Here is a 26,573-nt window from a genome sequence, read left to right as displayed (position 1 = left end):
TAAGTTTTTTGCTTTATTCAAAACGAAACAATGTTAAAATACATGGTACTATGCTGTGTATGAGGTGCAGGTTATTTTGTAATTGTTTCAGCATTTCCTGGGGTTGTGCGGTGTATGGAACACAGGAATTTGCCAATTTCAAAAATATCGCCCACAATAGGGACTAGGGCATGTAGAGGGGCCCCAGAGCTACCACGGGCACTATTCAGAATTCCCACGCTCCGCTGTTCCTTTAAATCGCTTCACTTCAAATTTTTAAAATCAAGATTGCAGTACCCAAAAAACTCCGCTGGGGCTAGAGCTATCCGAGAGTGGTCTCGGAATTCCCACGCCCCGCTGTTTGCCCGAGCTAGGTCCAAAAAAACGTTTTTGAAAAGTGGTAAGTTGCCCTTAACCTAACCCTAACCCATTAGCAAACGACTCAAAATGGCCTAAAACGTGCTCCTAGACACTTTCTGTGTGAACTTTTTTGACTCCACACGTGCTCAAATTTTCACAAGATTTTACAATGGGGGGGGGGGGGGGGGGGGTCAATGGCAGCTATATGAAGGAAGTTGGCTAGAACTCCAAAACTTTGAATTAAAACTTAAAAGATAGAACGCTTCACGAATTTGCGTGTCATCCTTGCGCCACCGGAATGTCGTTGTGCTCTACACTTGTGTTTCACTTGTTTCACTTGCTCCCCCGCCCTCCCCCGCCCTGGCGGAAAAACCACTCCTGTCTGATTGGTCTGTTTCATTTACTGGGCCAAAACCACGCATGGTTTGATTGGACTGTTTCATTTACGTCATGAGCCGTGATTGGCTGCCGGCGGGGAGCGCAAGTTATCATAAGCTCCTCCAGCCGAAAAAATGTCATTACTTTGACAGTTTTCAACCGTCACTAGTTTTCGTTCACTACCATCACGTAAGTAAATGACTAGAATCGTGGAAACTGCATTAAAACGTGAATAGACGACTCTGTTATATGTGGTATAAAGGCTGGGACTAATTCCGAATTATAAATATTGTTGAAAGTACGGTGCTTCGCGCTTCCCATTCAAACGAATGGCGCGGCGAATGCTTCTGGTAAATCGTGAAAAATGCATAAAAATGCGAACAGACGACTCGGTTATATTCTATAGACCATAGTGTGTATGTGGTATAAAGGCTGGGACGAATTTCGAATTATAAATGAGTAAAACGAATTGTTGAAAGTACGGAGCTTCCCGCTTCCCATTCAAACGCATTGCGCGACGGTTAGCCTTCTCAACGAGTGCTGCTGGTAAATCGTGAAAAATGCATAAAAATGCGAACAGACGACTCGGTTATATTCTATAGACCATAGTGTGTATGTGGTATAAAGGCTGGGACGAATTTCGAATTATAAATGAGTAAAACGAATTGTTGAAAGTACGGAGCTTCCCGCTTCCCATTCAAACGCATTGCGCGACGGTTAGCCTTCTCAACGAGTGCTGCTGGTAAATCGTGAAAAATGCATAAAAATGCGAACAGACGACTCGGTTATATGCTATAGAGTCCATAGTGTGTATGTGGTATAAAGGCTGGGACGAATTTCGAATTATAAATAAGTAAAACGGATTGTTGAAAGTAGGCCTACGGAGCTCGCGCTTCCCATTCAAACGCATTGCGAGTGCTGCTGGTAAATCGTGAAAAATGCATTAGTGTAATTGTGATATAAAGGCTGGCCTAAATGTGAAATTATTAATGTGTGATTTCGGTGTTTGAAACGCAACCGCGATTTGCATAGGAGAGGTGTTAATAGTGGGGGGGGAGAGCAACAGGTTAAAGGCTAAACCTAATGGTCTCTTGACATTAACGTTGACAGTATTAGCATAACACCCCTAATGGTTATAGGCCTCTTTTTGTATATTGGGTAAAAAAAACCTCTAATTTGCCAAAATTGAGTGATAGGTTATACAATTAAGAATAAACAACGGTGGGCCTCTTCATGACTAATTTATATATATTTTTAATTCAATAATGTAATTGTTATTATTTATTTATTTTAATAAACCTTAATTCTTGGCGCCGCCCCCCCCCCCAGGTACTTGGTCCGCTAAGCACTATGCGTACTATGCGTATAGGGAGCGGCGGGCCTGCCTAATGGGCTGATCTCCTGACATTAACATTGTTATCAACATTGTTATCTTAACACCCAATTAGTACATTGTAATACACTTCACTGACTTGTTTTGTTTCTTCTTGTCTTTCAGAAAATGTCTTTTGCTCCCCTTTTCCGGTTCGAACCCTCTTCCTCCGAGCTCACCCTTCGCCCCTCTGATGCCGCTGACGCAGTGGCAAGCAAACGCCAGGCCTCTACCACTGGGTCTCAGGTGAAGAGGGGTGATGTGGTTCGAGCCGAGGCGAGGGCCAGAGCCCTGCAGAAGGGTGGCATGTCGGGCGAGTTTGTGCTGGCGGAGAGCGAGGTGCAGTTTGGCCTGTACCGCGGCCAAACTTTCCAGTGGCTGCTGGGAAATGCGGTGGGGTACGCCGTCACCATCTTGGTGTCCCACCAGATGGAGAGAGAGGGAGGAGACACCAGCAAGTCGCCCCTCATGGAGAACAAGGACGCCCTCGCCTCCTACGCCGGGCTGTTCCCACCCATGGTGACGGCCGTCGCCAGGCGTAGGTTGTGCGAGGGCTCCGCGTCTTCCAGGGGGCTGGACGACGCGCTGGTGGGGTTCGGGGTGCATTCACACCGGACCTACAAGTCCCTGTATGGCGCGCGGGACCAAGAGAGTCGAACGTAAGTAGTGTGTGTGCGTGTTGATTTTATGTGTGTGTGTGTGTGTGTGTGTGTGTGTGTGTGTGCTGATTTTGTGTGTTTTTTCTTTGCTCTACTACAGCTATGTGGCTTGGGTCAGGACGCAGAAGGTGGGAGCTACTGCGTCAAGGATGGGAACCCTGAAGCAGTATGTGCTGGCCCGGGACGCTGAGCCCACAGCAGCACCGGAGCCAGGACATGTCCTCCCACGGCCAGGTAACTGCACCGTCTACAAAACAGCCTGGGAGGTGCTTTAAACAACACAACAGTGCTTCATCAGTTCATGTTGTCGTCTCGTTGTCGTTCTTTGCAGGAGTCTCCTACTCTGACCCGACCGACGCCGAACTGCTCGCCGCTGCCGACGAGGTCGACCCTCCCAGTGAGTATACGTTTTGATGTGAATACACTTGTACCACACGTGTAACGCACCGCCCTAACGCTCATATGGGTTCTCAGGCATGTCCAGGGACGCCCCGCCAGCCGCGGCCCCGCTGGAAGGACCAGCACCAGGTCCAGGACCAGGACCGATGGCCACGAGGCCTGCCTCCGGCAAAGAGGTTTGTATAATGTGTGTGTGTGTGTGTGTGTGTGTATATGATGTGTGTGTTTATGTGTGCCTGTCTGCTGAACATTCACACCCGCTAACTGTGTGTGTCTGCTGCGTGTGTGTTCCAGCTGCTTCCCCTCAGCTGGAGGAAGACGCTGCCTGTGGAGCAGCAGGAGTGGGTGGGCCGGGCGCTGTTCCGCAGGGACCCCAGCAGCGGGAAGGCTGTGCTCACCACACCGCCCCGACTGTGGTGGTACCCGCCAGGCGCCCGGCTCCTCTACACTCAGCCCCCCGCCACTGCCCACGCCTTCTTCCAGCGCCCCTTCTTCCTCTGGCTTCCGTATCGGATGTGGGCGTACCACCTCAAGTGCCCCGCCGATGGGGGTAAGCTGATGGGCGCTGGCCTATACAAGACCGTGCGGAGGGTCTTGGACAGGAGTGGGTGGTACTATATGGCCACAGAGTGCCTTCAGTGCCCCTCCTGCGGCAAGAAGGTGGCGGGCTGGTCCCAGGACATCCTGGAGCAGCTGGACGTTGCTCACCGTGAGGAATTCCCGGCCGTTCTTACCTACAAGTATGTCACTTTTAGTCATTCTGCGTTTACCCAGCGTATTGTCGCTCGTGGTTAACTACGGTTAACTGTCTGTGTTCTCTGTTTCCAGGTTGTCCTGCGACAGAGCGGTGATAGCCATGCTCAAGGAGCGCACCTTGGGCAACGGCGTCTCTCGCCTCCGTGCCTCCCTGGTGGAGCAGCACTCCAGGGACTGGATGCAGCGCTCCATCGCCTACCTCTCTGTGCTCCGCAAGCTGAGGGGACCCGGAGCGACCCAGAAGGACGACGTGTCCCTGCCGACCTTCGTCAAGGTGCCCGGGCTCACCTGGTTTGGTCGGGTGTACGTGCTGGAGGCCGTGACCAGGCTGGACGAGACCAAGGCCAGGGTGACGTCGATCTTCGGCGACATCCTAAAGATGGACTCCACCAAGAAGGTGAGGTTTCTCTCTCCGTGTGCCGTCGCCTCGTATGACGTCTGTGTGCCGTCCGTCCGTCCGTGTGTCTAAACGTGTGTTTGTGTCTTGCAGATCGCCAAAAAGCTCGCGGGCGCCGCCGCCGGGTCTGCCGCCTGGATGACCAACGTTGGCAACGAGTACGGGCAGGTGCTCGTGTCCGTTCTCACCTCGGCCGAGGGGGAGGGACTGACCAACATGGCGGTCGGCCTCATGCGGCGGTACCGTGATGCCGGGAAGGCCCCTCCGAGGGTCCTGTATGTCGACCGGGACTGCTGTGCCGCCGTGGGCAATTCTGCCACACACGGCATGTACCACGAGTGGCAAGAGCTGGTGGTGCGGCTGGACGTGTGGCACCTCATGCGGCGCTTCGCGAGGGGCGTCACCACCGACAGCCACCAGCTCTACGGCCTCTTCATGGCCAGGCTGTCCTTCGCCATCTTCGAGTGGGACGGCGAGGACGTGCGGCGCCTGAAGGAGGCCAAGCAGTCCTCGGAGGGGAGGGACGCCCAGGTCACGCTGTCCGCCAAGGAGCTGGCTCGCCACTGTCGCCGCCGTACGAGGGGTGTGGCGGAGACGGAGCGGCTCATCCAGGAGGTGCTGGACGCCTTCTGGCATGTGACGGACACCATGGGCGTCGCTTTGATTGACCGCGCCCGCATGGAGGACATCTGGGGCACGCAGCGCCGCCACCTCGACTGCGTCCAGGACCCAGAGGGGGTGGAGCTGTACACCAAGACGGGAGAGATCACCAAGGGTGGTGTGAGGCTCCCCGTCTTCCGGTGCGCTCGCGGCTCCACCTCCCTCGAGTCCTTCCACCTGCACCAGTGCCGCTTCGTTCCGGGTAAATCTATTTCCACCGCGTTGACAAAGTTCTGCTTGTTTGTTTTCCTTTTTCACTAACTCTTCTCCCCCTCGTGTTTTATGTACAGGTACCACCTCGAGTGACGTCCACTATCAGGTGTACCTGCTGGAGGGCCTGGCTCGGTGGAACGAGGACCGCGGCAGGGCGGCAGTCGAGGGAGGACCGCGAGAGGCGCTGCGGTGCTACAGCGCCCGGCTGCAGCACAGCTTCAACGAGCTGGCCTCTGAGGTCAACGGGGTCCAGCCGGTCGACGACTTCACCCAGCCCAGAGAGTACACAGGTACATGGAGATTAGCGACAGAGAGTGTTTGCTGCGGCTGTTCTTGTGGCATCTGCTAATGTGTGTGTGTGTGTGTGTGTGTGTGTGTGTGTGTGTGTGTGTGTGTGTCTCTCTCTCTCTGCAGGGGAACTCTTAGGGGTGGAGTACTTGTACTCCCAGTCGGGCGCTGTGCTGCAGCCGGATCCCGAACCTCTGGATGGGGCAGAGGAGGAGGAAGAGGCCGCCGCCGATGACGGCTTCGAGGAGGAGGAGGAGCACCCGGAGGAGGAGCCAGAGGAGATCCGTCTCCTGGCACACCACAGCGCCCTGCTCCAGGAGCCCTGCGGTGTGCTCCAGGTCGATGCCACCTTGGGATCGCCCCATTCCGAGGTGGAGGAGGAGATGGAGGAGGAGGAGGAGGAGGAGGAAGTGAGTGGCAGTCGCCTGTCCACATTTCATATCGGCCGCGGTGTTTGCGTGCGGCGTCTCATCGTGTGCCGTGTGTGCGTTTTCTTTCAGGACGTCGTCGGGCCGGACGGTCAGCCCGGGTACCACCACGCGGTGGCCCTGGCCCACGGCCTCGTGGAGCTGCGTCACCACGCCTTCGTCACCGCCCGTCAGACCAGAGGCATCATCGCTCTCTGGGAGAGGCTGACGGAGCGGGACAAGGCGCCGGTGACCTTCACCCCCCGCCACCAGGACCGGCTGGCTAAAGGGCGGTTCAAGACCAGCAACCGCCACGCCCACATCCCGGGAGTGGACAGTGTGAAGCGGTAAGCAGTGCATTAACAATTTCCTTCAATCTTTTTTTTTTTAACAGCCCCCTATAATCAGTAACTAACACGCTCTCTCTCTCTCTCTACAGTGTCGTCGTGGGTAAGGGTGCGGGAGCGGCACAGTACCCAAGCCTCAGCAGGGTCGTCGAGGCCATCATGTTGGAGCTGTGCCGCGTCCACAGCGGCGACGCCAAGACCATCGCCGGGGCACGCCTCAACCGCTGGGGTGCCGTCATGAGGGATTACAAATTGATCCAGGACAACGTGGTCAACTGTCCTGCCCTCATGGCGAGCACCCGCATCATGCTGTTTGACGTGAACCAGCGGACCCTGTCCATGTGGTAAGTCCATATACTTTGGCTCGCAGAACTGAGTGTGTGTGTGTGTGTGTGTGTGTGTGTGTGTGTTTGTCGTCGTGATTGATATCTTTGTCGTCATAATTAACACATTGTTTCTATTTCTTGAAAGGCAAAACACCAGGGAAAAAAATAAGATGAGGGACACCCTCTCCCTCGCAGTCCCGGGGCCCAGCGCTCCCCAGACTGCAGCGGAGCCCCTGTCGGCCCCACGGACTCTGCTGCAGCAGCCCCAGCAGCCAGACCAGCCCCTCCAGCACCACCTGCCCGCGGATGCCTCTGGTCTGGCGGCAACGATCAGAGGGCCGCTGGCCCCGGAGCTCTACGACCTCGTGGTGAAGCAGCAGAGTGCCGCCGCCGCCACCCCCCCGGACCTCAGCCCGCTCTCAGCCGCGGCCACCGCTCCAGCCATTGCCGCTCCGGCCGTCGCCATTGCTGGAGCCATGCCCCGCTCCACTGTCTGGAGGCACAGGGTCCAGGAGGAGAAGGAGCGTCGTGCCCGGGAGCTAGGGGTCTACCTCAAGCCCCCTAAAAAGGTCTCGGGCTTTACCTGCAGCCGCTGTGGCCAGCACAAGACCAGGGAGAACGGCCACAGCCGCTACAAGCGGGAGACCTTTTGCGCCCGGGCCGACGGGGGAACGGTGGAGCAGTGGCGCAGTGATCGGCTGGCCAGAGACCGCGAGGCCCCCCCCCCCCCCCCCCCCTGACATTCTCTCTCCCCCCCCCCCCCCCCCCCCCCCCCACAGCAGTGTGGAGCTGGCTGTGTAGAGGGACCACCAGCCATTCATTGTAAATGATGTATATATATATATATAAACAGCCTACCGTTACCGAAAGACTCTGTGTCGTTTGTGTGGAAGAAAGAACGATTTTTGCTCAAATCACATCACAAAAAGAAAACACACCTTAAAAGCTGGTTGAAAAAAAGCCATTCTTTGTTAAACAATGTATAAATTAACAACACATAAAAGAGGGTTGCTAAAAGTCATTCTTTTTTCCAGATCATGCATGCGCATCCATTAATTTCTGCTACCTTTTTGGCTGTCCGAGTATTTTCCTTAAATCATGTCTTTAACTGCCACACACATACACACACACACACACACACAACACTTCAAACAGCATGATGGACACACACACATCACACACATCTATCATGACAGTAGCAGTGGGAATTAGAAGTGAAGCGCAGAGAGCCCCCCCCCCCCCGACACCCTGAGTTCATTTCACACCTCCAACTTGGACTCTTTTGTCTATCAGGATGACTGATCAAGCTAAGACAAAAGATCAGACAGGGCAGCTGGCCTCGGGAAAGTCTCCCGTGTGCAGGTGAAGGTGAAGGTCCACCCCTTTCTCGTACAAGGTTCAAATAGGGCTGCAGGAGATGCCTCTAAACCACACTACGATGGAAGCCACTAACAGCAACCTCGGAGCGCAGCCTGAGCCAGAGGCCGTGGAACCAGAAGGTGTGTATCTAACTTGCTAAATTGTTGTGTGTGTGTGTGTGTGTGTGTGTGTGCGCACATCCATCCATTTAATTTGACCTAGACTAAAAGTGTTCTATATTGCCTTGTGTTCAGAGTCCGACAGCGCTGCTGCTGCTGCTCCTCCTCCTCCATCAAAGAGGAAAAGGAAGCACAGGTGGACGCCAAGCAGGGTTACCATTTGCCGCCACAAATCGCAACTGAGGCAGGACACCAGGGTGTTAAATGAGCAAAAGGGGAAGCCCCAATGCCAGCCGGGGGACCCCTGCCCCACGTGCGCCCAACCTAGGACCCTGGACACGGGGCACGCGCTGTACAAGAGCAGTGCGTACTGCGAGTCAGAGGCGGGCCCTGGGGGCCTCACCGCTCGTGAGTGGCTAATCAGCCAACAGGCCCCGGAGGACGCCGGGAAGGTGCCCAGGACCACCCTCTGGAACATCGCCCGCAGGAAGGAGGTCGGCGACTCCTCTTCCCCTCGACGAAAAACGCACAAGCTGCGGATCTGCCAGCGGTGCCTCCAGCCGGCGCAGAAAGATTTTGGCCACAGCCGGTTCGACGGGGAGAACTTCTGCTCCCTCTACGCCGGCAAAGGCGTAGACCTGTGGCTGGCCGAGAAGAGGGACCGCAAGAGGCGAAAGCCAAAGAGGTGAATTGATTGTTTCTGAATGCGTTTCGAAGTAAACTGCTTGCATTTACCTAAAGAACTAAAATTCGATGTTGAAATCCGTTCACCAGGAAGCAGAGGAAGCAGCGGGAGGAGAGGAGGGCGAAGGGCCCGGTGTCAGCCCCTGGAGAGGAACACAGCCCCGGCAGAGTGTGAGGCTGCTCCTCCCCGGGAACCCCCCTCCTGTGTTGTGCATGTTTTTAATTTAATAAATCTATTTGAATTACACACGCTTGTCCCTTCTTTTTACTTTAAGCAACAAGTCCACAACAACAATGATAACAAACGTTTTTAGTTTAATAATAAAAAAGCAATACATTAGAAACAGTGTAAAAGCGTCTCGAAATAAAGCCATTCTTTAAGAAACAATCACATTGAAAATAAAGCCTTTAATAAACACATTGAAAATAAAGCCATTCTTTAAGAAACAATCACATTGAAAATAAAGCCTTTAATAAACACATTGGAAATAAAGCCATTCTTTAATAAACAAGCAATATATTGAAAATAAAGCCGCTCTTTGATAAACAATCAATACATTGAAAATAACGCCATTCTTTAATAAGCAATCACATTGAAAATAAAGCCTTCTTTGATAAACAATTGTGGCAACCCGGCGGCGGCGGCCCCAAACCCCTGAAGCCGAGGGGGAGGCGGTGGATGGCGTATACCGCCGATATCCACCAGCCGGAGCCCAAGAGGCCTCACCGACGGGAGTGACCTCCCCCTCCAGGGACGAGACCGGCCCGGCCGGAGAGACAATTCCCCTGGACGCCACCGTGGCTCACGGAGTCACACGTATGATTTCTGATTTTCCCCTTTATTTAATGAATAAACGCCCTACCGGGCTTTGAACGACTTGGCGTGTGTTGATTTCGCCCGTGAGAGACGTTCCACACAATCGATGCATTGAAAATAAAGCCGTTCTTTAACAAACAAGCAATGCGTTGAAAATAAAGCCTCTCTTTGATAAACAAGCGACGCGTTGCAATAACGGACACGGGTCGAATCAGACGAACGCTTGTTTATAAAGGCACCGGTCCCTCGACATGGGCGTTTCCACCCGTGTCCCGACCCGACCCTGTGCGTTCCGTTTCGTTCCGATCGTTCCGATTTCGGCCTCTGCTCAAAGCAGACGGTGCGTTCCAATTTCGACCCCGAACCGTCGGTTCGACCGGTCGGACCGAACTTATTCTCGGTCCGAGGTGCCCGCGGGGGCCGGGACGGGCCAGAGGTGCGGTGGCCGGAAGGGGGCGCCAAAGCGGTCCGTCCCGCGGCTGCGCCGCGGGCCGGACCCCGATAGTGAAGAACGGTAAGCTTCCTTTGCGCAGGGGCCATGCTAATCTTCTCTGTATCGTTCCGATTTTAGTAGATGTGATACCGAAGTAACACAATTACTGCCTAATCCTCAGTTAGCTATGTACCTCTGCTCAGACACCAAACGCTATCTGCTGGTGGAGCTACAACAGACGATTCATACGTTGGGCGATTTGCGGTTGCTGAGAAACAGAAAGCTTCGATGGACCGATAGCGCAAAAGATAACGTGGCTGAGGAACGTTCTTCTCTTTATTTATCCGACAGAAAAGAGGAAAAAACCCACCTCACTCGTCGCGTCGATAAAGAACTTCTTTTTTTTTACGACCCAGCAATCAGCGAACGACAACAGAGACACCCATAGCGTCGGATCGAATCCCCGTGAAATCAACGCTTTTGACCGGCCGTTCTCGTCGTAAATGAAGACGAGAACCCTTTGTTATGTTATAATTATTATTACATTACAATATGCAAAATATGACAGACCAAAAGCCCTTATTGTGAATTTTATTTTCTTGTCTTGTTACTTATAGACCTGAATTGCATCCTTGTCCAATAGGTGGCGCTCTCGAATAATGTCTGTAGAGTGTGGTGTGGGGAGGGGGGTCTTGACCTTGGTAACCGTTTTGTATTTATTTAGAATGAGATCGTATTTACTTAACGGTTGCTAAGTTATACTTTATGTCCAATAGGGGGCGCTCTCGAATAATGTTTGTAGAGTGTGGTGTGGGGAGGGTGGCCTTGACCTTGGTGACCATTTTGTATTTGTTTAGAATGATATTGTTACGTATTTTAAAATCAAGATTGCAGTACCCAAAAAAGTCCGCTGGGGCTAGAGCTATCCGAGGGTGGTCTCGGAATTCCCACGCCCCGCTGTTTGCCCGAGCTAGGTCCAAAAAAACGTTTTTGAAAAGTGGTAAGTTGCCCTTAACCTAACCCTAACCCATTAACAAACGACTCAAAATGGCCTAAAACGTGCTCCTAGACACTTTCTGTGTGAACTTTTTTGACTCCGCACTTGGTCAGATTTTCACAAAATTGTACATGGGGGGGGGGGTCAACGGCAGCTATATGAAGGAAGTTAGCTAGAACTCCAAAACTTCGCACACCTGTCTAAGGAGCCTAGAGCACCTTCCACACCAAATATCGTTAATACCCCTTTTTCCCTCGCCGAGTGGCACAAATTTTTCCCTTGCCGAGTGGCACAAATTTGAACATTTCAAATTCAATTTTCTATACCAAACCAAGCCACCAGGTGGCCAGAACTTGGCACAGACGTAGCCCTGATCCATAGCTACCACCCCATAGGGTTCATGTTCCCACGCCCCTCTCCCTGTTCCCATGGCAACGCTTTTAGGTGTTTTCCAATGTTAAAAAAAGTTGCCACTAGGGGCGCCAAATTCCCTCCCTTCTGCTTCATAGTTACCGTACCAAAATGAACCAACGAAGACGGAGGACTACTCTAAGGTAAGTTTTTTGCTTTATTCAAAACGAAACAATGTTAAAATACATGGTACTATGCTGTGTATGAGGTGCAGGTTATTTTGTAATTGTTTCAGCATTTCCTGGGGTTGTGCGGTGTATGGAACACAGGAATTTGCCAATTTCAAAAATATCGCCCACAATAGGGACTAGGGCATGTAGAGGGGCCCCAGAGCTACCACGGGCACTATTCAGAATTCCCACGCTCCGCTGTTCCTTTAAATCGCTTCACTTCAAATTTTTAAAATCAAGATTGCAGTACCCAAAAAACTCCGCTGGGGCTAGAGCTATCCGAGAGTGGTCTCGGAATTCCCACGCCCCGCTGTTTGCCCGAGCTAGGTCCAAAAAAACGTTTTTGAAAAGTGGTAAGTTGCCCTTAACCTAACCCTAACCCATTAGCAAACGACTCAAAATGGCCTAAAACGTGCTCCTAGACACTTTCTGTGTGAACTTTTTTGACTCCACACGTGCTCAAATTTTCACAAGATTTTACAATGGGGGGGGGGGGGGGGGGGGGGTCAATGGCAGCTATATGAAGGAAGTTGGCTAGAACTCCAAAACTTTGAATTAAAACTTAAAAGATAGAACGCTTCACGAATTTGCGTGTCATCCTTGCGCTATCTGTCCAGCGATGCTCTCTGTTTCTCAGCCAATCGGCAACTCCGCATCGGCTCGAGGGGACCTCAGCTCGAGGGACGCCCCGATCAATCAGCAACCCGCATCGACTCCAGCTCGAGGGTGCGGACCTCAGCTCGAGGGGCGCCCCGCCCCGCTCAGCATCAGCTCGAGGAAAACCTTCCACGTGTGTCAGCCATTATCCCTGCATTCGGTGATAAGGTAGGATGTGGCGATTAGCCTTGAAAACGAGAGCTGGTAAACCGTGAAAAATGCGTTAAAATGTTAGAGGACGACTCGGTTATATGCTATAGACCCTATTGTGTATGTGGTATAAATGCTGGGACGAATTTCGAATTATAAATATGTTATAATTAATGTTGAAATTACGGAGAGTCGCGATTCCCATTGAAACGGATTGCGCGGGAGTTAGCCTTGAAAACGAGTACTGGTAAATCGTGAAAAATGCATTAAAATGTGAGAGGACGACTCGGTTATATGCTATAGACTATAGTGTGTATGTGGTATAAAGGCTGGGACGAATTTCGAATTATAAATATGTTAAAATTAATGTTGAAATTACGGAGAGTCGCGATTCCCATTGAAACGGATTGCGCGGGAGTTAGCCTTGAAAACGAGTACTGGTAAATCGTGAAAAATGCATTAAAATGTGAGAGGACGACTCGGTTATATGCTATAGACTATAGTGTGTATGTGGTATAAAGGCTGGGACGAATTTCGAATTATAAATATGTTAAAATTAATGTTGAAATTACGGAGAGTCGCGATTCCCATTGAAACGGATTGCGCGGCGATTAGCATTCCAACCTGTCAAACCATCTGTTATCTTTCCTGTAAGCATCCATGAACATAAAAGTCACTTTAAGGGAGTAAACTGTAATGCTCGTTTAATGCAATGCTCGTTTAATGCTGTGTCGTGTCATTTGTTGTCATTGTAGATGTCTTTTGCAAATTTGAGAATGACGCCGTCGCATCAGTTGGTCCTGCGGGCCTCTGATGCGGCGGCAGCCTTCACCGCCGCCATGGAGCCACGCGGGACCCAGGCTCCCGCCAGGGCCAAGAAGCCGGGGGAGGTGGAGAAGGAGGCCCAAGCCCGCGTCGTCTCCGGGGGCGGTGACCCTGGGAACCCCATGCTGGTGCTGGGCTGCCACAGCATCCAGCTGGGGAAGTACCAGGGTCAGACCTTCCGGTGGCTCCTGGAGAACGACGCGGGCTACACCTGTCACCTGGTCGCCAGTCACCAGCGGGAGCGGGAGACTAGTGCCTCGGACAGCCCGTTCATGGCCAACAAGGACAGCCTCGCCCGCTACTCCTGCGCCCACCCCGCTTTTGCGGAGCACCTCCAGTTCCGCCGGGCGCAGGAGGAGGCCCGGGCTCGTTCCACTCTGCCCGGGCGGGGGGGCGAGGCGCTTGTTGGCTTCGGGCTGTTCAAGGAGGACACCCTGAAGGACCTGTACGACTCCAATGACAAGGAGCGTCAGAAGTAAGCGGTGAAGGGCAGTGGACTGTTGACAAGGTGCTGTGACATGTTGCTATGCGTGTCAACTCTTGGATTGTTGTCTTGCAGCTACGTCAAGTGGCTACGGCGGAAGACCCCGCAGCCTTGGAGCTCCATGGACGTCTTCATAAAGTACATTCTGGGCCGAGACAAGGAGCGGTCGGCGGAGGCGGCTGCTACACCCCCTCCGCCCGCCAGCAGCAGCACCAGCAGCGGCCTCAGCACCACCACCAGCAAGGCCGCTGCTTCCACCGTGCTGCCGCCCCGCAAGCCGACCGCTCCCAATTTCTCGGCCCTTGTGCGGGGGCGTCCGATGGGCCCAGGGGAGCTGCAGGCCCGGATCAGGAAACTGATGACCCCAGCACGGCCTGCAGCTCCAGGTCGGTAGCTCTTTCTTTCTGTTTCACACAACAGAGGTTGAGTGTATACGATTTACTAACCGTTGCCCTCCCCCCCCCCATAGCGGTGTCTTCCGTCAGAGACCAGCGTCCCTCGGTTCCGCCGCCCCCCACCACAGAGGTGACGGACGAGGAGCTGGTCCGGATGGTCACTGACGTGGAAATGGGTAACTGGCACCGCATACATACATACATACACACCACAACTGATATCTATTCTTGAGTCAGTATGTTTGTATTAACTGTAACTTTTTAATTTGCCGGTCGCTAAAGCTGATGCCTGAAGGACAAAGGTAGGTTTATCAGGTGATGTAGCCGTCTTTGTTGGTGGTAGACGCGCCGTCCTCACTCACGTGGTGGTAATGTGGATTTGATTAAACTCCCAGTCTAGCAAACCTCGCCTTGTAACTAACATTCGCCTTGTAGCACACCTCTTAACGGTCGCCTTGTAGCACACCTCTTAACAGTCGCCTTGTAGCACTAAACCATTTTATCTAATCAACGGCATGCTGCACGTCATGAATGCTCAGACTCACTTAGTCTCGCTTGCCTGTGTGTTGTGTGTGCCCCGTCACTATCATTGTGCTGATGCCATTTGGTTGTGTGTGACCGTGTCTGAAGCTGGCGTACAGGTCCTTCAGGCCCTCCCGCTCCCGCTGGAGACGCCTCCGTCTCCACCTCCCCCGGCACCGTCCTCCACCCCACCACCACCACCACCACCACCACAGGTTGCGGCTGCTCCGCCGACGGTCGGGTTTCCTGCTCGGGCTCCGGCGCAGACCAGGGTGGAGCCTCGTGGCGTCTCCGTGGAGGAGACGCCGTGCGGGGAGGCCACCCTGGCACCGGAGCCCAAGAAGAAGAGGAGGAGGGTGACGACGGGCGATGCGGAGCAGCCGGCAACGCCCACTCCTGCTCGGGCTGAGGTACAGACACACGCCCGTCGTACTCACAGACACACGACTCGGTGGAGACGACCGTCAGACTGCGTATGTAGCAGCGACTCGGCCTCCTCACGGTGTGTTTGTCTGTGTTGTCTTCATCCTCCTCACAGACCCGGTTGCCTGAGGGCTGGCGGACAGCCCTCACCGGGGAAGAGCAGGAGTGGATCGGCCGGGCGCTGTTTCAGCAGACCAGCGGGGGGTCCCTCAAGCTCACCACGGACCTCAAGCTGTGGTGGGACCCCCCCCAGCCCCGGCTGAACTATTCTCAGCCACCCGCCTCGGCGGCTACCTTCTTCGCGTGTCGGTTGTTCCTCTGGGCGCCCCTGCACATGTGGGGTCCCCGGCCGACATGCTGCGAGAAGCATCTCACCAAGTGTGGGATGTACAAGACCATCCGGAAGGTCTTGGACATCGACGGCTGGTACTTGATGGCCACCGAGTACCTGGAGTGCCGTCGGTGTCGGAGGAAGGTAGCCGCCTGGTCGCAGGAGGTCGTGAGGCAGCTGGGAGAGGGGCATCGCGCCCTCTTCCCGGCGATCCTCACCTACAAGTAAGTAGCTGTCTGAAAACTGTCGGTGTGTCTGTGTGTGGCTCTTCTGTAACACGTGCGCTCCCCTGTAGGCTTGCCTGCGACCGGCGGGTCATCATCCAGCTGCGTGAGCGTACTCGGGGGAACAGCGCCACGCAGCTGCAAAAAAAACTCTGTGAGGCACACACAGAGGCCTGGATGCGGCGGTCCATACACTACCTCAGCGTCATGGAGCCCTTCACGTCGACGGGTGTCGTGCGCCAGTGCACCCCACCGCCGAAACCATCGCCAGACGTGCCGCAGTACGGCTGGCTGTTGGTGGTGTACTGCCACGACATCCTGTCTCGCCTGGAGGACGTGAAGGCCCGGGTCACCTCAGTCTTCGGATCCATCCTAAAGATGGATTCGACCAAGAAGGTGAATGTGGTGTCGGAGCACGAGCGTTACACTCTTGCGACGTGCGTGCAGCCTTATTGACTTGTGTGTTTGTGTGTGTCTGTGTCTGTGTCTGTGTCTGTGTCTGTCTGTCGCCTCGCCGTCAAACAGGTGACCCGGAAGCTCGCCGGTGCCGCCGCCCATACCGCAGCCTGGGCGACCAACGTGGGCAACGAGCACGGGCAGGTGCTAATGTCCGTGCTCACGGCCACCGAGGGGGGTGGCCTGTTGCCCATGGCTGCGGGGTTAATGAGGCGGTACCGGGACGCTGGGGTAGCGCAGCCTCGCGTCCTCTATGTCGACCGGGACTGCTGTTCGTCCCACGGGGGGTCCAAGGCAGCTGCTGCGTTCCAGGAGTGGGACAAGCTGGTGGTCCGGTTGGACATTTGGCACCTGATGCGACGCTACGCATCAGGTGTCACAACCGAGAGCCACCAGCTGTACAAGCCCTTCCTGCAGCAGCTGTCTGCCAGTATCTTCCTGTGGGACCCAGAGGACACAGCCCGGTTGCTCAACGCCAAGAGGAGGACGCTAGAGGCGCAGGGGATGACCTTCTCGTCCGACGCCGGAGTGTGGAGGCACGTCAGCCGCAGGGAGATGGCTCTCCATTGCCGTCGCCGCACGCGTGGAGCTGCGGCGACCGAGCGGCTGATCGATGACCTCCTGCAAACCTTCGGCGGTGCCAACGGGCGAGACACCATGGGGATTCCCCTGCTGGACCGAGACCGCATCCAGGCAATCCGTGCGGAGCAGCGACGGCACCTCGAGTGCATCCAGGACCCGCCGGGCGTGGAGCTGTACACGGAGACAGGCAGGCTGACCAAGGGGGGGATCAGCCTGCCGACGTACCGTTGTGCGCGCGGCTCCACGTCCCTGGAGTCGTTCCATCTCCACCTCAACCGCTTCATTCCAGGTAAACCACGGGTTTCACCGTCGTGTCTATCTTTCACTGCCGCCGCCCTCGTTGTCGTTCACGTTGTGCGTGCTGACTAAACCGCTAAACGCGTCTGTGTTCCTCCTCAGGAGAAAGTGCCAACCCTTGGCACTTCCAGGCTTTTCTCCTGGAGGGGTTGATGAGATGGAACGAGGACAGGGCGGCGTCCGCGGCACAGGAGGGTCGTCCGCTGCTCCGCACCTACAGTGGCCCCCTGCAGCACTCCCTTGACCAGCTCAGCCAACGGGTGCTTGGCTCGAGTTTGGTCAGGGACTACACCAAGCCCAGGGAGTACACGGGTAAGAACGTTTGAGCCGCCGTCACCACGCTTACACGTGTCCGCGCCGAGCGATGTTTGTACCAGATTGAGTGACGATGCCGTTGTGCTTCAGGGGAACTCATCGGCATCGAGTACCTGTACTCCCAGACGGGCAGAGTGCTGCAGGACGTCAGCTTGGACCCTGACGTTCCGGACGCGGGTCCACCGCCTACCGAGGAGGACGACGAGCTCGCCGAAGGCCGGCATGAGTTGGAGGACCTCACACTCCACGTGCCTGGCGAGTTCACCGCTCCTCGGACGGACCCGCGGTCAGGGCAACCAGCTGACGCACCCGCGCCCGAGCCATCCCGTCCGACCGATCCCCCCGAGCCCGCGCCCCACTCCCCCGGCCGGTCCTCACCAGAGCCTCAGCAGGCCGCTGAGGTGAGTGCGACAGCGGTGCGACTCACTGGCTCGATCAAACGCAGCGCTCTGTGGCGTCCGTCTGACTTGTTGTTTTCTGTATCCGCTTGTGTTCGCAGGAGTACCGAGGACCAGACGACCAGCCGGGGTACCTGGCCGTGGTCCGCTTGGCCACGGCCTTAGTGGGGCTGCGCCACGAACAGGCCCTGTCCGAGGGGAGGGTAGACGAGCTCATCGGGCTCTACGAGGCCCTGTCCCCGTTCGACAGGGCCCGAGTAGTTTACCCTCCCCGCTACACGGACGGGGCAGCTCGGGGGGGTCGATTCATGGCAGCGAAGCCAGGCCGCACCAGTATCCCTGGTGTGGAGAGCCTGCGACGGTGAGGAGGCTAAGCTTTGGTCGTACATTTCCCCGACGTACACGCAGGCCGCTTTACGTAACGTCCGTCGTTGTTTTTGTCCCTCGTCCGCAGCTGCCTGGTCGGACAGACCTCTGGACCCGCCAGCAGTCCCAGCACAAGCCGGCTGGTAGAAGCAGTGTGCGTCCAGCTCTGCAACCTGTACCCCACGGGCACCCGTGTGCAAGGCGGCGCCCGGGGTACACGGTGGGACAGCGCACTGCTTCGTTACCGCCACATCCGGGAGCTTGTGCTGGGACACCAGAGGTTGATGGCTCGGGCGCCCGTTCAGCTCTTTGAGCTGAACGCTAGGACCCTCTCGCTGTGGTGCGTTGGATGCTTTGGGCAGTGACACGCTTGAACTACACGCTCTCGATGGTGTTACTGTAACTAAAACACTATGTCGCCACCCGCTCTCAGGTTTACCCGGACGCAGCGAGAGAAGGAGAGGGCTGTGCTGACTCCAGGCGTTGCAGCAGACGGAGGACGACCACCGGCGGCGGCCGCGGCGACAGCGCCGGGCCCGGCCTCAGCGGCGGCGGTGGATCGTCCGGCGGCAGCAGCAACAGCGACGTCGGCGGTGCCTCAAGGCCGGGTGACGCCAGCGGCAGCGAGGGGGGCGGCGGTAGCCCCGGCAGCGGCACCGGCTGTGGCAGCACCGGTGCCCGCTCTGCAGGCGCCAGTGGTGCACAGACGGCTACTGGCGCCACGACCGCCCGCCCCCTCAGCTGCTTACCCGGCCTTCCTGCCGACGGCTGCTGCCGCAGCTGCAACTGGACCTTTAAGAGCAGCACAGCCTCTCCTTGTGGACCTCTCACTGCCCCGGCAGAGTGTGTGGGTGCTCCCCGTCCCCCCCCCCCTCCTGACGCTCCCTCAGACATTGCCAGCTCCACACGTCCTCCCTCCGCCGCTGGCCGCCGCACAGCACGCCGGCCCTGAGCTGCCTGTAGCCCTGCCCGCCGCACAGCCCGCCGGCCCTGAGCTTCCTGTAGCCCTAAAAACGGTAGAACGGAGGAGGCTGAACGCCAAGCGGCGGGCGGAGGCACAGCCGGGCACCTTCTCCCACCGGGCCGGCGTGCCACAGGTGCATAAGTGCAGCAAATGCGGCCAGCCGAGGCGGAGGGAGACCGGACACTCCCGCCACGGCAGAGAATACTTCTGTTCTGTCGCGGCGGGTAAGAGTGTGGAGGACTGGCTGAGGGAGAAGAAGCGGGACCAGGGTGGAGCCCCGCACTGATGCACACTCTGGCCGGGGATGGTGTTGTACATAGTTCTTTTGTATATAGTTGTTTTACTGTTGTGTATATAGTTATTTTGCAGTGTTAGTGTATATAGTTATTTTGCAGTGTTGTTTAGTGTGTGTATAGTTCTGTTTTGTTGGTTAATTACTAAGTGCATACACACACTGCCATATTTATTCATATAGCATATAACATAACATAGCATATAACATATAACATAGCATATAACTTCGCGGAGGACGGTTCACGACTCATTAATTCCTGATAATGGACACCTCGTCGGGGAGTCCAGTCTACTCCCATTTTGTTTTGTTTTTTTGTTTTTTCATATATATATACTGTATATGAATGAATAATAAAATAAGTTCTCTTTCTACGGTACATGCTTGTCCCTTGTTTGTTTTTCTTTAGCAAAAAGTCCACAAGAATAATAATTAATGGTTTATTTCAATAAAGTCATAACACTGACAGCAAATGGGCAATAAGTTGACAATAAATTATGTTCTTTTAATATAATACTCCCAAGAATAATAATAAATGTTTTTTTTATTTCAATAAACTCAACACTGACAGCAAATGGATTATAAAAAGATATCATTGAAAGCAATAAGTTGACAATAACAAATGGCATTATTTTTATATAAAAATCACAAGAATAAAAGGTTTGTTTAATTCAATGAAAGCAAGTAATATAAGCGTTGGTTTGACGGGGGTTCGATCCGATGCTTTGGGCTTCTCCGTCGTCGTCGTCGACCTCGTCGCTGATTGGTGGGTCGTCCAAAAAACCTTTCTTTATCGGCCGCGAGGGGGAGGGCTTTTTCGTCTTTTTCTGCAGGATCAAAACAGAGAGGAATGCGGGGTGTCCTCTGCACGAGGGCCATGCTAATTTTCTCTGTATCGTTCCAATTTTAGTATATGTGAAACACGAGGTAACACAATTATGGAATGATCCTGGTCTTTATATATACCTCTACTCACACAATGAATCTCTCTCTAATGGTTCGGTTTAATAAAAAAACACTGCAATACAATAAAATACATAGCAATAATAGATCAATACACCGGTCCAGTTATGGTGTCATTAGGATATTATGTACAAGAAATGCTCCGTTAAAAACATCCCAATCTTAACCCAACTGCTGGTTTAATATAGGACCGACCAAGCGTTGAGTTAGGATAACCCAACCAAATGGGTCGACGTTTTAACCAAACATGTTGGGTTACCCGTTTACCCAGACTGCTGGGTTATTTTAACAAAGCTTTTGGTTAAATTTACACCACAGTTGAGTTACTTTGCTAACCCAGTATTTTTGTTGTATTGACTACAGAATTGGGTTAACTAGTCAACAAGGTTGGGTTAAATTAATTTAATTTATGAGTTAAAACAAATTGGCTATTTCTTCATTATTTAATGTTATCACAATTCAGTGATGATCCTGAATACACTTATTTAGTTGACCAAATATGAAATATATTCTTAATATTTCATATTATTTTTTAATCTGGCCTATGCACAGGTATGGATCAATGAATAATGATCAGACCAAAAGATGGGGAAAACATTTTTGTGCAATGATCATGTGCAAATCGCAATAGTAACAATAGCAATATCAATAGCAACAATAACTGAACAAATATAGCTGCGAGCAGTAATGTGGGTGTCGAGCATAATGGGACTCGATAAACGAATTCTGCCGGACGGACGTAATCGGCAGAGGTGGGGGTAAGTCATTCATGTGCAAGTCACAAGCAAGTCTCAAGTCATAACCTTCAAGTCTCAAGCAAGTACAAGTCACTGTGGTGAGAATCAAGCAAGTCACAAGTCAAGTCATTGCTCAGGTCAAGCAAGTCACAAGTCAAGTCATACAAAAATCTGATGATCTAACCCAGTTTCCACATTTAAAAATCGGTAAAGAGAGTGGTTCATAAGTTGAGTTTTATTTCAACATTAACAATAACAATGTCTTAACAATAACAATAACTTAAACTATTCAAAACATTCCAAAACCATTATTTGCATAGTTTGAAAATGTTTTTTATGATCATTACCTCCAACCTATGAACAGAATCAAATATAACCTCTAGGTAGCTGTATACGACAACAGTTCAAGTCAATCACTCAATCTCCCTACATGTTGTAGAATATTATTTGCAACACATGGCATCAGACATGAAAAAAAATAATATTTCAAAAGTAATATCACATACACATACTGTAGGAAGGGGAAATAGTAATACACAAGCCTGAAAGCTGGTAGCAATCTTGCTGCCTCGCAACATACATCGACTTACAATGCATTGCATTTGCAAAAAAAATAATTTGACAGTACTTTGTCACTGAGTTCTGAATGATGCGGTCACATTATCACCCCACCATGGCTGAACACACGTTCAACAGGTGCACTTGATGCAGGGACTGCTATAACTCGTACCTCCACCTTGAACAAAAAGACACTTAAAACCACTGAGTTAGAAGTAGCCTACTGACATGAAAATTAAACAAGTTAATCATCTGTGGAACGGGCAGGGCTCGAAAAACTCCTGCCAATGATTTTCAGAAACACTGAGTGGCATTGGACAGTAAGTACGTCAATCAAACGGTCGTACTGCACTCCCCCTCCCCCCGCGCGTGACCTCTTCGTGCACGTACTCAAAGCTCGTGACCCAGAGCAAGCTTCTGTTTGTTGTTATCCTGCGGTAGCTACTGGAGCTAGTTTACTAGCTAATCCACATTTGGACCTAGCGCTAGAATACAACCCTAAACACCAACCTAGCTAGCCTGCCCTGGCCCACTCTCGCGCATCTGTGTTCGCGCTCTTGTGTGATTGCGCGTCCATGTACTTGGAATGGGTGGAGTCAGAGTCAGCGTTGAAGGAGAGGGGGTAGGACCATTTGAGTTGCGTCTTTTCAAAATCTGCTGGCGTATCGCAAATCACATATCCAACCTATAATCTAACTTTAGAAAAGTCATTTCGAGTCATCTGTCTCAAGTCTAAGTCAAGTCTCAAGTCATGAAGACCAAGTCAAAGTCAAGTCGAGTCTTTTATCAGTGTTTGTCAAGCAAGTCTCAAGTCCTCAAATTTGCGACTCGAGTCTGACTCGAGTCAAGTCATGTGACTCGAGTCCCCCATGTCTGGTAATCGGCCAGGGGGCAACATGACGACCGTCTCGGTAATCGGTAATACCGACAGCTGGTGGGATGAGCATTATGCGAGTACGCGTCAATGCTTACCAAATGGGAAAATGACCCCCCCCTAGAGGTAAGGGCGCAATACAGTCTGGCTGACAGAACAAATGTCACAAATACATAGGGGTATTCGGAACAATATCCCTAAAAGAGACACAATATAAACAAGCATCCGTTCTGGAGGTGGTTCGTGAAGCATCTTATCCAGTGGGAATTGCAGTTTATATTGTAAGTGGGCGGAATGGTAAATATAGTCATTGTTGCATTATACATCAAGTACCGCTTATCGCCACACGAGTGCAGTGTCTACCCATTAATGAGCACCGTCATGTTTGATTGGCTGTCTCGGCCAAACGGTTTTGAATTTGAGAAATCTGTTTGAAACATTTGTTCAACTTGGTCTGAAGATCATATATGCCAAGTTTCATGAAGATTGGACATAATTTGTGGCCTGTGGAAATGTACAACTGATTTTGACAACTTTCAACATGGTGGCCAAGTTCTGATGTTGCCATGAGAAATAATTTATAAGCTATATGGGGAGGTCTGACAGTATCATCAGACATTGAAAATAAGTTTGAAATGTACTCATGTGAAGAGAGAGGAGTTAAAACACGTCTTCATTAATTATAGCGCCCCCTAGAGGTCAATGGTCACCAAATTCATTGAGTGTCCCCATGATGATGTTATGGGTCTATTTATCAAGTCTGGTTATGATATGTCAAAGGGCTGCAGAGATATTGGTGTGTTTCCGGTTTGGCGGCTTCGCGGTCGATTATCATTGGCTGTCGCAGATATTTCTGCAGGAAATAATATACTAGCTATATGGGGAGGTCTGATAGTATCACCTGACATTGAAAATACGTTTTAAATATACTCATGTGAAGAGAGAGGAGTCAAAACACATCGACATTAATAACAGCGCCCCCTAGAGGTCAAAGGTCACCAGATTCATTCAGTGTCACCATGATGGGGTCATGGGTCTATGTACCAAGGTTGTTTATGATATGGCAAAGGGCTGCTGAGATATGGGCTTACTTCCTGTTTGGCGACTTTGCGGTTAAATTTGATTGGCTTTAGCGGGCAAACGGTTTTGAATTTGAAAAGTCGGTAACACTTTATAATAAGGTGCCATAATAAATAGCAAACTAGTCATTACCTAACCCTTTGTTAATATTTGTTGATTGTTACTAAAATATCTATTTGGCACAAGTTAATAGTTTTTTCATCATTAATTAAATATTAGTTGTTTGCATACAATCTGTATGTTAATGTTTTAACAAATAGAAAACTATCTATTAACTAATATTGTATTAATATTCATTAATAGTTAACTAAATGTATTTTTGGCACTAATTAAGTTATTTCTTACATTATTTAAATGTTTATTTACAAACTATATGTTAATATAACAGTTAATGACATATTATTATTTAACTAATTGTTTAATTGTATTAATCTGTGCTTCTGCCTGTCCCAATATGAAACACTCCTCATAGGACTCTTACAATGAAGTTGGTTAAGCTTAATTAATATATTAGTAATATATAACTATCAGTATGGGGGACCCTTATAATAAAGTTGGTTAAGCTTAATTAATATATTAGTAATATATAGCTATTAGTATGGGGGACCCTTATAATAAAGTTGGTTAAGCTTAATTAATATATTAGTAATATATAACTATTAGTACTGGGGACCCTTATAATAAAGTTGGAACAGTAATCATTAATTATTAACAAATATTTATTCTAACATTTATTAACGATAGCAAATATTTTAACTCTCACACTGGAAATGAATTATCTCAGCACACACTGTTGGGAAGGGGGATGAAAATACTTTATTTATAACTCTCTTACAAAGAACTAGCTTTTTGTTTTCTACTGGAACACTGAGCACTGATGGTTAACCTGATGGTCTACTGGAACACTGACCACTGATGGTTAACCTGATGGTCTACTGGAACACTGACCACTGATGGTTAACCAGATGGTCTACTGGAACACTGATCATTAAACTGATCAAAAAAGAGGATCAAACTAGAATGCCAACAGAATGTATAAAATGGTAAATCAAATAAACAGAGAAAGAGAGAGGGGTTCAACCAGAGCGTGAGGAAAAGAGAGAAAGACAGTGAGACAGAGCACAAGAAAGTGAGGGAAAGACAGAGTGAGAGACAGGCAATATTTCTTAACCACTCTTGAAAAAAAAACAACACGAACGGGTAAAAAAATTATAATTATGCTCTCTTTGCATACGGGATTAATTTGCATTGACTTTTTAAGTCATCTATTTTTGTCTGAACCTGAGCATCACCTTTAATGTAGTTTTCGCATAAATTTGCTACATCTTTCAGCTTTGCCTGTTTTGTTTTATCGGGGAGCTTTGTGAACTTGGCAGGTGACGCTGTTGTCAACTCTGCAATGCTTGCCGTGGACCTGACTGTGAGTTCGTTCACCCCTGCGTATGCACAGGAAGCCGACAATTTCAAGCCCTGATTGTATGCTTTCAGGACCTTCTTGTATCTTCTTATCACTTCAAAAGGGCCACAGGCTGCAAGGAGCAAATCATAAAGAAAAACTACATTATGGACGGTACATAAAAATGTGTGTTCACAACGGTGCTATGAGTTGAAATGCTTATTGTATTATTATGTGGCAGCATACAAGACAAGACAGTATTCCACCTAGTTCCTTTAAATAGTTTGTCCACTTTGTTAGGGTAGAATTAAAGGGATACGTCACCATTTGGGGAATTACACAAATTTTCCACTTTCCCTGGAGTTAAGTAGCCTAATTGAGATTTACCTTTCTCCAGTTCATCCAGCCGTTTTGAGTCTGACGGTAGCATTTTTGGCTCCAGCCAAGCATAGATCATTGAATCAGATTAGACCATTATCTCGCCCATTAGCATCTTGCTCAAACGTAACTAAGAAATCTGATATTTTCCCTATGTAATACTTCAGTAATTACAAAGTGTACCAACAGAGAATGAACATGGTGATCAGTGCCGTGGCTTGCACAACTTGACTTAAAGGGATTTTGTGGAGTGAATCAACCTGTAGCCCTGTTGTTTCACATTGCCTAGTGCTGTCGATAGGCATGAAAACGACAGAATTCCATGCACGGTAGACCAAATAGCGAAACGGCAGCCAACACTAACTGCTGAGGGCATGTGAGTTTCGTTTTCATATGCCCGCATCTGGTCTACATTGTAACTATTGCTGTCGTTCTGATACCTATTGACAGCACTCGGCAGCCTCAAACAACAGGGCTACGGGTTGATTCACTCCTGATAATCCTTTTAACACATGGAGGGACTATTTTCAGATGTGTCAGCAAATGTCCTAATTTACTATGCTGGAATGAGAGTATAGTTCCATGTTTTATCAGAATATACAATCGCCACATTTCACTATCCACTGATTTTTTTTTTGAATTCTTAGTCACTTTTGAGCAAGATACTAATAGGCGAGATTCTAATGGCCTAATCTGATTCAATAATCTATGCTAGGCTGGAGCTAAAAGTACTACCGTCAGACCAAAGTTACTGACCAAGGTAGAGCAACATAATACATTACAATGGGAGTAGTCTCGCAAAGCCAGACCAAACTACAGCAAGTAGAATGGTCTGGAACCACGCTATTTAGAGCCGTCTATCCGGGGGGAAACTGGGCTGGCCTGTTTTTATTTCTTTAAACCAATCACAATCGTAGGGCGGGGCTAACCCCGGGAAGCAGCAGCGGTGCGCAATACGGGAAAGCCAGCAACCGGAAGGGGAGGAGTAGCGGTGGAATCCGACGCTAGCGCAATAGACGCTGTCCATTTCCGCTCAGCCAGACTACAATGGGAGTAATCGTGAATAGTTCCAGTCTGCATAAGTGGGAGTGTCACATAACGTCACAATGTAAACTTTTCAATTAACTTCTGTATGAGGTATGAGGGCTCGACTCCGGGATTTCCCCCCCTCCCCCTTCTGAAAATAGAACACAGAATTTAACAGACATTTGTGCTTCTCGCTTCACTTTTAACCCCTCTAACCCTCTGGTCAAACTCAGAGAAAGGCTGAATGACCTGGAGAAAGGTAAATCTCAAATGTTGAAGACAAGGGGAGGTGGAAAATGAATTTGCTCCATAAAGGATAGATTCAACGTTTTACTAGAGTTGTACCTCT

General features: G+C 50.9%; 2 protein-coding genes and 2 pseudogenes across 2 annotated transcripts; 2 read left to right on the top strand and 2 right to left on the bottom strand.

The window, feature by feature from the left end:
• The first annotated feature begins 2,116 nt into the window (after positions 1-2,116).
• On the top strand, positions 2,117-8,902 carry LOC115529290 (uncharacterized). The gene is made up of 15 exons (XM_030337899.1): positions 2,117-2,748; positions 2,849-2,982; positions 3,080-3,145; positions 3,223-3,323; positions 3,442-3,887; positions 3,976-4,300; positions 4,394-5,162; positions 5,251-5,463; positions 5,588-5,871; positions 5,962-6,215; positions 6,308-6,559; positions 6,687-7,257; positions 7,938-8,040; positions 8,155-8,704; positions 8,794-8,902. The coding sequence occupies exons 1-15, from the start codon at positions 2,219-2,221 to the stop codon at positions 8,876-8,878; spliced, it is 4,683 nt and encodes a 1,560-aa protein (XP_030193759.1). The 5' UTR covers positions 2,117-2,218; the 3' UTR covers positions 8,879-8,902.
• Positions 8,903-10,039: 1,137 nt separating this feature from the next.
• LOC115530086 (uncharacterized) lies at positions 10,040-10,114 on the bottom strand (annotated as a pseudogene).
• A 4,875-nt stretch (positions 10,115-14,989) lies between these two features.
• On the top strand, positions 14,990-19,206 carry LOC115529289 (uncharacterized). The gene is made up of 8 exons (XM_030337898.1): positions 14,990-15,542; positions 15,614-15,938; positions 16,068-16,869; positions 16,980-17,189; positions 17,283-17,593; positions 17,692-17,951; positions 18,045-18,296; positions 18,390-19,206. Exons 1-8 carry the CDS (start codon positions 15,322-15,324, stop codon positions 19,204-19,206), a joined length of 3,198 nt encoding a protein of 1,065 aa, XP_030193758.1. The 5' UTR covers positions 14,990-15,321.
• An 843-nt stretch (positions 19,207-20,049) lies between these two features.
• On the bottom strand, positions 20,050-20,146 carry LOC115530087 (uncharacterized; annotated as a pseudogene).
• Between the last annotated feature and the right edge of the window lie 6,427 nt (positions 20,147-26,573).

Source organism: Gadus morhua, chromosome 17 (genome assembly GCF_902167405.1).
Source record: "Gadus morhua chromosome 17, gadMor3.0, whole genome shotgun sequence".
In the NCBI taxonomy this organism is placed as follows: Eukaryota; Metazoa; Chordata; class Actinopteri; order Gadiformes; family Gadidae; genus Gadus; species Gadus morhua.
The sequence above is the reverse complement of the archived record's forward strand: the minus strand, read 5'-3'. Positions and strand labels throughout refer to the sequence as shown.

Excerpts from the sequence above, each read along its gene's own strand:
- LOC115529290 (XM_030337899.1), top strand. The coding sequence starts at position 2,219 with ATGTCTTTTGCTCCCCTTTTCCGGTTCGAACCCTCTTCCTCCGAGCTC. Across the intron at positions 2,983-3,079 it reads ACATGTCCTCCCACGGCCAG|GAGTCTCCTACTCTGACCCG; the intron begins GTAACTGCACCG and ends CGTTCTTTGCAG. Across the intron at positions 5,163-5,250 it reads CCAGTGCCGCTTCGTTCCGG|GTACCACCTCGAGTGACGTC; the intron begins GTAAATCTATTT and ends TTTTATGTACAG.
- LOC115529289 (XM_030337898.1), top strand. The coding sequence starts at position 15,322 with ATGTGGGGTCCCCGGCCGACATGCTGCGAGAAGCATCTCACCAAGTGT. Across the intron at positions 16,870-16,979 it reads CCTCAACCGCTTCATTCCAG|GAGAAAGTGCCAACCCTTGG; the intron begins GTAAACCACGGG and ends GTTCCTCCTCAG. Across the intron at positions 17,952-18,044 it reads GGTGTGGAGAGCCTGCGACG|CTGCCTGGTCGGACAGACCT; the intron begins GTGAGGAGGCTA and ends CCTCGTCCGCAG.